The sequence below is a fragment of the Saccopteryx leptura genome, chromosome 4 (assembly GCF_036850995.1).
Source record: "Saccopteryx leptura isolate mSacLep1 chromosome 4, mSacLep1_pri_phased_curated, whole genome shotgun sequence".
Taxonomy (NCBI): Eukaryota; Metazoa; Chordata; class Mammalia; order Chiroptera; family Emballonuridae; genus Saccopteryx; species Saccopteryx leptura.
The window spans coordinates 169,148,224-169,159,623 of NC_089506.1; the positions used below are offsets into that span (position 1 = coordinate 169,148,224).

The 11,400-nt window shown below is 40.6% G+C and overlaps 1 protein-coding gene across 9 annotated transcripts in view; it reads right to left on the reverse strand.

Moving 5' to 3' along the window:
- NREP (neuronal regeneration related protein) overlaps positions 1-11,162 on the reverse strand; it is a 31,856-nt gene extending 20,694 nt beyond the window's left edge. Inside the window, exons 1-3 of one of the 9 annotated variants that reach the window (XM_066381992.1) lie at positions 11,144-11,162; positions 10,257-10,298; positions 8,819-8,883 (exon numbers count right to left, since the gene is read on the reverse strand). In XM_066381992.1, coding sequence (XP_066238089.1) covers positions 8,819-8,833 — 15 coding nt within the window. In that variant the 5' untranslated portion in view covers positions 8,834-8,883; positions 10,257-10,298; positions 11,144-11,162. Of the gene's footprint in view, positions 1-8,818; positions 8,884-10,256; positions 10,299-10,475; positions 10,694-10,727; positions 10,915-10,957; positions 11,099-11,130 lie in introns of those variants that run through there. The other 8 variants (XM_066381991.1, XM_066381990.1, XM_066381997.1 and 5 more) reach the window with 8 other exon arrangements.
- Between the last annotated feature and the right edge of the window lie 238 nt (positions 11,163-11,400).

Sequence of the window (11,400 nt, forward strand, 5' to 3'; positions counted from 1 at the left end):
TCTCTACCATGACATCATGAAGGGCAGGAAACAGTAGGTCTTGGGAAAGTACATAGTAACAATCCGTACTTGGGATCATGTTTATGAGTATCTTAATACATTTTATCCATTTAACTACTGGCTCTCGTTTTTCCTTGACAGTTCTGAATGTTGACTGCCAAAGATGCAACGTCTTCTCCTAATTTCTACTCTCTCCTGTCCAAGAACTGGTTTTGTGTCTGACACCAACTTTATTCAACAGTTCTCAAAACGCCTGGATCCATTTTAAGCACTTTTGTCCATTTCTCCCCGTTCAGCTACTGGACTGCAGTACTTTTCCCTGCTGGAATGGTATCAAATACAGTTCAGACAGGAAGGCTGTTACCTGCCCCAGTCATCAAAGGACAGTGGTGTGTGATGGTGATCTGAGTAGGGGCTGGAGTGGGGAAGGGGGAAGAGCTAGAAATGGGCAACCACACCAAAGCTTCCGTGCCCACTATGAATCTCCCTCTTGTTTTAATTACTTATTGGTATGAGTCTTTGGCTTGTCTTTTTACTGGCAACGACTATTCAGCTATTCTCCCTTTCTTCCCAATCAATGGCTCTGGCTCCCCATTTCAGCTTAAAAGGGGCAAACAGACCTTCCTTTCATTGGTTCCAGTCTCCTATGTATCTACTCCATCTCCTTTCTAAACACGAGTTCTACTTGTATTTTAGTCTTGAAAGTAAGGATGAACACTGAAAAAGCAGGCTAAAACCAAGGGTTTAAAAACTCTTTCCAGCCTGATAATCCTAACATTTCAAAGGCAAAAAACTTAGATTGGAAACCATTCTAAGGTAAATAACAGGCAATACTTTTATTTATGAAGATTTCATTACCAGAGCAGATTATGCTGTACCGTCATGAATTTCTCAATCAGATTGCTGAGACAAAGTGCAGAACTATTGGGAAAACACCATTAAAAACCCCGCTCATAATGGTGTTCCATAGCCATCGTTTTGGATGTGTGAATCTACTCTAAAGTGAGATTCCTCTTTTGTCAGACCAAACCAAACTGTGTGGACTTTCTCGGGACCTCTTCTGCCTAAACAAGTGTACAAGAAGGGAGCCCAGAATTTAGCAGTTGTTTTAGTAAAATGCTTCAGTTTCACTTAACTCTCCCCCCACCAGCCCCTCTAACATTGAGCCTTCTGAAATGTTCAGGGAGAGGGGCTTTTCAATGGCAGGTTCATAATTGGTGTGTTTTTATATATTTAAAATCTACACTGTCACAACTCTGTAAAGTGTTGGGTGGTTACTAGTTATAAATTTCAAGGTGAGCAATCTGGTTCTGCTAAGAAAAAACCCCAATCCCCATGTATCCACGAGCATTAACTCATACATTTATTCCACAGACACTTATTGATCCCAAAGGATGTGCCGCCTCCTGGGTAGGTATTGGAGCAGCTATCAGACCAGTCCATGGATACAGGATCTGTTCCAAGGTCCCATGAGAGAATGTCACTGAAGGCTAGGATTTCCTTCCACTTTGTAGAAAGAAAAGGCCAGTCAACTTCACTAGCTGTTCTGGAGTTTCCTCTCAATAATGAAACTTTTCCACACTTAAATTCACCATCCTGCTGGTAAAGGAAAAGGAAAAAAAAAAGTGAGGCATCACAGCCTCACCAGCTACCAAAGGGAGGACTGATGCTCAGTTACTATGGGTCAGTTTTCTTGGTTCAACTTTCCAATCTTGAAGGATAGAAAAAAAGCTGCAGAAAAAAGAAAGCAGCTACAGGTAGAATGTTGTAAGTGATGAGTACACGGAGGAGCATGAGATTGTTCCTGCTGGATGAACTGGGGTGAGTTTCATAGAGAAGTTGTCATTTAAATTCAGTCTGGAAGAATAGCTGTATTTCATCAAAAGGAACATTCTTTCTCGGAGTGAGTGAGCAGAGGCACAGGAGGGGCCCCTGGGGCACATGGGAATAACAAGTGGGTAACAAGTGGCCTCTTCCTCTAAGAAAATATATTCCATCATGGGCAGAAATTAAGTATTAGTTCACATAATTCCTGGTGTGGCAGTCCAGGCACAAAAATTAAATTTATGAAGGTCTAAACACAGCAGTTGGAAAAATATTATTTGAAAGTATGAAGTGGGAGTAGACAGAAAGAATTCAAGGAGAAATGCCCTATGTCACTTTTATCGAGAGACTCGGTGATAAGTCAACTTCATCTGAAGGGGCTAATGGAGTTAGCAAAATCCTTTCCTGGTGAAAATCTGGCATCTGATGCATTCTAAAGTAGGAGTATATATGCTATATTCAGAAATTCCAGAAAAATCCTTCTGGTTCTTGGCTTTCCCGAATTTTTGCATATCATATGAGATTCCTTCTTCTTGGCTTTCTCGAACTTTTGCATATCATATGAGATTCCCTCTAAATGGCCACCAGACTATTGACTAAATTAGTAACAGCCTGCAGGTCTCAAATTGTAAACAATTTTATTATGATGATGTAAGTGTTGGCTTGAAGTCTGAGTAAGTATGTCTGGCTAATAAGGAAGAAGCAGCGGGATACATGTGGTTACAACTGATTAGCACATGGCTACACCAGCCAGCCTCACAGGAGGGAAGCATGGTGCTTCCCCCGGGGCAGCTGGCACAGCGGCAAAACCCTCTGCTCGCGCCACACCTCTGAACTGCTGGGATTTGCCAAAAGAAGTGCTGCCACTTTCTCAAATGAAAGATTAAGTGTGCTCCTTCCTTCCCAAGTCCTCCTTGCTCGGGGTCTTCCTTCTCTCCACCACACCTCCAAAGCCCAAGGGGAGTGAGAGGCAGCAACAAAGTAAGCTTACATTCAACTAGAAAATATGTTTGAGTGTGTGTGCTTTTTTTTCTGTTGGGCACAATCAAAAGGCAAAGAACCTGCCCCAGTCTGGAGCCTAAGTGAGAGCCGCAGGCCACCTCTAAGATGCCTGCTCCCTGGCTTCTTCCGGCTCAGCACATCAGGGCCTTGGGTTCCAGGTCTAGCTTGGGAGCTCTGTCCTTGATAGCAAAGAGGCTCAAAGTGGACAAGGACGTTCCCTACTGCAGGAAAAATGCACTATGCTCACCCTTGCGAGTGTACCTAGAGGTATTCCCCTTTTCTAGAATATGCTTCTCTCTTACCTAAATCTACCCAGATATTCTCAATTGTTCATTCACTCACTATTTATTAAAGACAGGTGCTAAGCCCCAAGGATTAAAAAGCTGAAGAAGGCAGAGTGCCTGCTCTCAGGGAGTAAACAGTCCACTTCGAGGTTTCAAATTTTGTGCCAACTCCAATCCATTGTTAATGGTACACTATGCTAAAGATTTTTAAATCATATTAAGGCTAAATAATAATAATAATAACAACTCTCAAGGTTAAGTAGCAATGTCTACCACAGGTAGAGCAGGAGTCAGTGTTGGCATGTATGTCATATATTTGCCATCTCTGGGTCTAGCTTAATTTCTACCTTAGAAAAAGTGTTCCTCTACAATCCCCAGACCCCAGTCCTCAGGCACTCTTCTAGATGATACTGCATTTCATTGTTAAGTTTGTCATGCTTGTTATTCTTCCTTCCACTACTAAAATATAAATCCACTGAGGACACATGGCAAGTGTGTGCTTTATATAATGCAAAGAACTAAGCGCAAATAAAATGCTTGAAAAGAAACAAAAATCCTTGTTCAATTAATATGGAAACAGATGCATAATTCTAGAGCTAACTCTTCTGTCTCTTCAATACTTTCAGACATGGCATCTTTGTGTTCCTGGGATCATCATCAAAATATCACAGAATCAGATCATACTAGAAATAAATCAGGGCTATAAATTCCCAATATTGGGAGCAAAGCTCCTTCTGGATCCTAGATGGGACTTTTATGGCTGCAGGAAAAGCTGCTGCGAGCGTTGAGCACCACAGCTGGATCAAACCAACTTGCCTTGGATAGGAAAAGCTACTATCTCACCAGGTTGCTCAGAGTGTGGCATTAAAAGCTGGTAAAGGTAAGCAATTGCAAACCACTCTTTTAGGGCAGGTGGCTTTATGGCATAACCACAGTTTTTTCCTGTTATAAATTATGAAAAATAATTTGTTGTGAAAACTCAAGTGCATTCACATCAACTTCCTCAATACGCACAATTTCTCATTCACCTAAACATCATTAAGCCATTAACAATAAATAAAATAAGTCCAACTTGATATATATTAGCATGCATAGACCAAATAGTTACTGACCTTCTAACATACATTTAATATATTTTATTAAGTACTGCACATGAATGTTATTAACCCCCTATAATTTAGCTGCTCAATCAAAGAAATGCATATGATCCAACCAACAAATAATGCAGGAGAGTATAATCTAGTGTCATACCCAGGTTAATACCAAGTCATTGCTGCTAATAATTGAATTGATACTTAGAATTTAGTTGAGAGCCTTGTTAATGTTTAAATCCTAAATCATTACAGCTGCTAATACTTGTCACTAGAAGATCAATTTCAGTACTACTGTTATTTTTTAAATCACTAAGATGAGAAATTCTTGAAGCTACCCCTAGGTGCAAAATATGTCTAGAAATACCTATTTTAGATAAATTTAGACCCAATAAGTGATATTTTCAGCAGCCATAATTTCTACAGTTGTGGGTTGAGATTTATGGTTAACCTGTTTTGCAGTTCAAAGCAATGGAGAAGTTTAAAATTGGATCTTTTAATAAATCTTGATCAACCAAAATGACACAGTCCAAGTATATTAAATATATTTTGCTCTGGTGTATTTTAATTGGATTTGCTGATAACATTTCTTTGTCCCTAGTTTTTTCTTGTAGAACAAAGGAATTATTCAAATAATCCAGACAGATTCTTTCCATTCCTATACACTCCAGCAACATTTTAAAAAACCAAAATGAATCAGATTAAATCAAGTATTTGTTTGGTTTTTTTTAAAGCAGAATTGTTCAGATAATTATCCCAACCCTCCATTTCACTTTGCCTGTAAGGATAAGGCCTTAAAAGATGTTTCCGTCAGAAACAGCACTAAGTAAAATAAGTGCGAGGCCAAGGAAGTCACAGTATTTCACTCCAAGGCTCACTTGTCAGTCCAATGTAGATGAATATTTAATGTATGAAACTAGAAATTTGGAAGTTACTCATTTAGTTTAGTAAAATATTCATATCTTAGAAGTCTATTTTCCTATTTTAGAATTATTCATTTTAGGATTTAAAATAAAGTAAATTCCTTCAGTGTATTTATGATGATCTGATTTATACACACGTTTTTAAGACTTGTATCAGGTTAAACAGAATGATACTTTGAATAGCTGTTTATTCCAAGATTACTGCTAATATACCTTCTCCTGACTGAATTATCTATATAGCTCAAAAGGAAGCTGGATTGAGGTTAAACCCAGATAGACCATCCCTACTGTCCTAATTCCCCAAACAATTCCCAATTCTCCCTCGTACAGTGTGCTGAAAGGCCTGGTGAAGGAGAAGATAGCACCATATAAAATTACCCTCCAAGGCACTCTTCAGCATCTCCGCAATCAAGAATCACTGTGAGCAACTTGCAAACTGACATTCTAAAGCCCAATGGCACAGCTAACAATAGGACCACATCCCTCCTCAATCTCTGTTTTTTTTTCTTTAAACAGAAAAACCTTATGTTAATGGAGAGATTATTCAAAGAGTCTCCTTGTAAACCCATGAATGCCACTTCACAGACTACAGAAAGCAGAGCTCTATGAACTGTACAATGGAGTCAACTCATCTTTTTTAAAAGCTCAGCATCAGCCTTAAAGAGAACTTAAATTGTTCCAATTCCTAGGTTTTTGTTAAAACATAATGAACCCATGGTTTATGCTACTGTGAGTTCATGGCACACACATATTCAGAGGCAAGTTTACTGCACAGAAAGGAGGCAGGTTGGAAATGAGAATTGAACCTTGACGTTGGATTAAATAATTTATTGTTTCAAACTAGTCAATAAGAACATCTGTGTATTCTGAAGTATTTTCTTCTCACTGACCTATCCAAGGCAAGTAACTTTAAAACACCCAAGTAAATACCAAGGACCCATACAAAATGTCATCTCAGAAATTAAAATGTAGTAAAAAGCCAAATATAAATTAAAGAAATGCTGAAGATCTCTGTAAGACTCACAATACCTTATTAATTGCATTTTTAACAACTGGGCATCTGGAAAAAGGCATGTTTACTGAAAAACTTAAAAAGCTGGGAAATGAGTTACTGAAAAGAATGTTCTCTTCAACCAAGACATGACAAACTATACTCAAAATTAAAACTTTTCACAGCACTCCTGATCTGCATAATCCCAGGTGCACTGTAATCTATGTGAATGGTGTACTCTGGAGTTGTGTTTCAAGAGTCCCATACACAGCATACAAGGTGATTAGTGCCTCTTAGAGTACATAAAGTGGTTGAATTTTTTTCATAAGGCAAAAGGCACTTTAGGATTCATGAGTGAATCTTCAAACTACTGCTGTGAAATATTATCATTTTAGGATATATAAAATGTCTTGATATTGAATCACTCTATTTTGAATTTTGGAGTCTACCAGTTAATTTCTTTTACTGGAATGAGTCAATTATAAACTTGTATTTGGATTAAGCCATTACTAAACAGGCTAAATATACTGACATTAATTAGATCCTCTTTAGTGTTTTAAATTATATAAATGAAATAACATGTTTAACAGAAAAGGAGTTTATGTATTTTCTAGAAATCGCCAGGTGTTAATTAAGTCTGCAAATCTGCTTCCCAGAGGTGGTTTCTATTGTATATGAGATAAGTTTTTTTAAGTAAACCAGTTACAGATCAGCAAAAATAATTTCATTTTTAATTGAGGAAAGAAAATAACTTCATTTTGCCAAAAAGGAAAAAGTGGAGGTACAAAACACCACTAATACCAATTTAAAAAAAAACACAATTGAAACTTTTTTTTTCTTTTTACATTAATATGTAGAAAGATTTTTAAGAGCTCAGACTGTCCAGAATAAGAGAATTGCTAGAAAGTTACTTGGAATCACCCACAGACAATAACGGTCGGTGGTTTCATTTCAGGCAATGGGCTTGTGCCAAAAGGGACTGACATCTTGATGAAAGGATCACCAAAAAGTTGTGTGAATTTCTCCATGAGTAAAAATCCTTCCAAGAGCAACAAACTGTGATTTCTCACTCTGCCACCATACATAAACGACAACTGTAAGAAATTAACAACGTGTAATAATAATTCAAATTTGCTCTTCGGGATTCAAATCATTCCAACTTTCATTCTCAGCTTTGGCACATATGCTTGCTTTTTGCAAAGCTCATTCCACTCACTACTACAGAAACATGATATTTACTCTCTGAACTTGATCTATACGGCTGGTTTTGGCAGGGTCAGTGGTCAAATTTATGTTTAACCAAACTTATCACCTGACATATTACAACCATCTATAGTGACACAGAGAGTAAGGATCTGGAATAAAGAGCTAAAAGGCAAGGTGATGTGGCCAGTCACAGTAAAAGATAATTAAAAAAAATAAAAATACTTTGCAGCAGCTCATTTTATTACCATCCTGATACTCTGGGACAATGGCTAATTAGGAATGTGATATTAAGTTAGGAACCATTCGCACAAAACCCTTGATCAGTTTAATTTTCTGTTCACCCTTTTGCTCTTCTACCTCAAGTTTCTCAATTTGATCATTATCAAAGTTCCAGCAAGAGCTATTTTATTTGGTGCTTCGAAATCCACCCATTGAAACGACAGGTGAAGCATATACAAAAAATAGCCTATTTGATAACAGAATTCAAACTGAACTCATTTAATTGCTTCTGACTCATTTTTCTCCATAGAAGCTTATACTTGGGTTGCCCTCCAAGAAAACATCAGGTACATCAGATTCCATTTTGATTCATTAAATTCCACTCTCGTCTAAAAGGAAAAACTAAAACTGAATTTGGAAATCACACATTCTAAGTGGCAAAGAGGTGTTTTAAAGAGTATAAACATCTGCAATAGGATATGCTGTACTTATTTGAAAAGTTTCATGACATTTCTATTTTTTTTTTCAGTTCAACTTTTTTTCCAAAGAGGAAATTATCATAGAAAATTAATATACTTATTCAGCTATATTTAATGTGTATTTTACCTAATTATTTAACCAGCCATCAAACACTCAACTGCCTTCTCTGTGGATCATAATGCTTGTCGGAAATGGTCACACTTTCATTTAGAGGATAACACGCTTGACTTCCAAAACTGAATGGATGCCTTTCATAAATGAAGGTTATAAATCAACCAAAAATAATGCTAATTATATTTGAGATACAGTAGACGGAGTGTATAAATGTAAAAGTTCATATTACTCATATATATTGCCTTTAAGGATAGCAGATACTATAGCAATTTGATTAGCTGGCCACCATACTTTCTGGGTGAGTTCTGGCTATCTCTAATCCCAGACCCATTGCTTTGTCTGAGCCCTCGTGCTGCCACCCTTTCCATGCATGTCAAAACACATCACTCTTCTTAAAGAAGAGAATGGTATCTGTTGTTCAAGTTCAGTAAATCTTCGTTTCTGAAAGAAGCAATTTCAGTTTTCTACTCAAAATGATTGAATATTAAAAGATCTAACTCACCACATCCAATTCACATAAATGACTGTACTGCAGAGCTCCCACATGCTGGAGATAGAACCTTTGAAAGGTCAGATGGGGTAGGAACAATGAAGGGCTGCGGTGGGATGAAGGTGGGTGGTTGATCTTTATATGGAATAAAGACAGAAGAAGACTGAGAATCTCCTCTGATGACCAATTCTTACCATTTTGAGAATCATAACAGTCTTGGCCTTGCGCCCTCCCTTCTCTTCAGTCCAGGGAGACCAACCTGCAAAATATGTTTAAATACAGTAGACAAATTGCCTCACCGCAGGTCAGCAAATGAAAAATGCCTCTTTAGAGGTTACAGACAAATAACCAACCATTTTCTGCGGTTAAATTACATGCAAATTATTGTTAAAACTGAGGCTTCTGAAAGAGCTTTCCAAATAGTCTATAAGCTAAAAAGGGGGACAAAGGAATCCTTGGTACCTGGCTTTGTAGAGAGTCCTGGGCTATTTTTAGTGTTTGGTTCATTTTTAAATTGCAGTTCAAAAGGTTTAGCAACTTAAAAGTAGAACTAAGTGATAAAAATAGATTGTTTTCTGGCTGCTCTTTGTTCCCAGACGTACTACTGGCAGTATATTTGCAATCAAGACAGCAGAATAGGAATCAGCCTTGCACCGTGTAGTGTAATGCCTCAGAGTGGATATTTTTGGAAATGGCACTGCATTACATAACCTTCCGTGTTTAAAAAAAAAAAAAAAAACTACAAGGGGGGGGGGGTTGTCAGGAATATACACCATTATGCCCTTCTCCTTAAACCAAATCAACATTAATGTCCATGCTGCAAAGATTTTCTGCTGAACCTTTATGTCATCAGAATACAATTCTTTTGTTAACAGAAGTTATGGCAAAAATTAAGATGAATGGAGAAACTAAAAGTTCTCCAAAAAGGTATATTAAGCTCTTAGAGTTTCCTTATAATGTTATTCTACATACATATAAATGCAAACCAGATTATTATCATCATCAAGCAAAAAGCAATCATTTAATTTTTGAGCCCTCCCTCCTTCCCTCAAAGTTCAACTGCTTTATAAGAAAATGCAGGAAAAAAAAGTGCTGCAAGACGGAATGCCTGAAAAGACCCTTGGCAGCAACAGCAGTGTTGAAAAAGTAATCAAGTGTAAGGAGGTAAGGACACAAAATCATCTCAGAAAAGGGGAGGGGGGTACATGCACCGAAGTGCACTTAATGCAAAGAAACAAAATAGTCCCTAAGAATGCTCTATGAGCAAGAACAAAAATTAACCACACCAACAAGCAAAAAAAGAGACAGAAAGAAAGAAAAAGAAAAAAAACCCCATCCCTTCCCCAAAGAATTCTCCCTCTTAACTTGTGCATTTAAATATATATATATACATATATACATATACATATATATATATATATATATATATCCCCCAAGTTAAATTCCAGCCTTAATGCAGCAGGACCAAAATGCCAGAATTTCCCCAAGGTACACGCTTCAGCTTTTTAAAATTTCGAGGGAAGAAGCATGAACTCTGCAGGGTTGAAGGGTCCAGCTAAGAGCAAAGGCAAGAAATGGACACAAAAGAGAAAGCAGCGCTCCCGGCCGAGGATGGGAATGGCATATACTTACAGACAAAAGCCCCGCTCCCTGTTCACTCTCTCCTCTCTACACCTGAAACACAAATGTGGATGAAAAAGGGCATCATGCTAGAAAGACAGCTGGGGGAGGGGGGAGGGGGAAGGGGTGGAGGAAGAGAAGGGAGTAGGGGGAAGGGGAAACAAAACCCAAACCAGCTTCACTTCCAAGAAGTGCAGCCTTGGAAAAAGAAGGAGGGGAAGGTCTCCCTGCCTCGTGCTCTGTCTTCAAGAGTGTGTGTGTGTCTTTCTCTAAGAGAGTCTCTCTCTCTCTCTCTCTCTCTCTCTCTCTCTCTCTCTCTCTCTCTCTCTCTCTCTCTCCGTATCCCTCCCTTTCCCTCTCTCTCTCCCTCTCTCTGCGGCTAGTGTGCTAGTGAACAATGAGCTAATTCTGATGGGGCTGGCGCTGCGCCAGCGCCCCAGCCTCGCTGCCACCGTGCTGCCGCGGCGGAGCCAGACTGCTTACTCGGCAGGAATCGGCGACTCGGGGCCCCGTCGGCGGGCGGCCAGCGCCCGAGCGCGCGCGCGCGCGAGGCCGGGTTCCACGCGCCCGGGCCCCCCACACCCCGGCCCCCGCGCCCCGCGCCGCGCCGACCCACTGCGCCCGCCGGCCCCCGGGGGACAAAGGGGCTCGCGGCTCGGCGCGCCGCACCGGCCCTGGCCCCGGCCCCGCCTCCGAGCACGGCGCGCACACACCCGGCCCCGTCTCTCCTGCCCCCGGCGGGCTTCTCCGCCTCGACGTGCGGTTGCTTTTCAGACAAATAAGGAGGTGGAGGAGGCGGTTTGGGGGAGCGCCAAGCGTGAGGGCGGCCAGGGCGCTGCACAGCCCGGCGGCCAGCCAGGCCGGGGAGAGGCGGCGCGGCCCGTACTGTAATAATAAACCTGCGGCAGAGGGCATCTGAGGGAAAGAGGACGGCGACGGGCGGCAGCCGCCTTCCCTTTTATGTGCCTGTCCCGAACCAAGCAGAAAATGGTGCTGGCGGCGGCAGCGACACACAGACACACTGAGCCGGCGCCGCACACGTCTGCGCACAGCCCCGGGTGGGTCCCACCGGGGACGCGCGCCCCGCTCCCTCCCGGGAAGCCAGGGGCGAAGCCGCCCGAAGGCCGGCCCGAGGCCCTGTGGCTGCGCCCACACA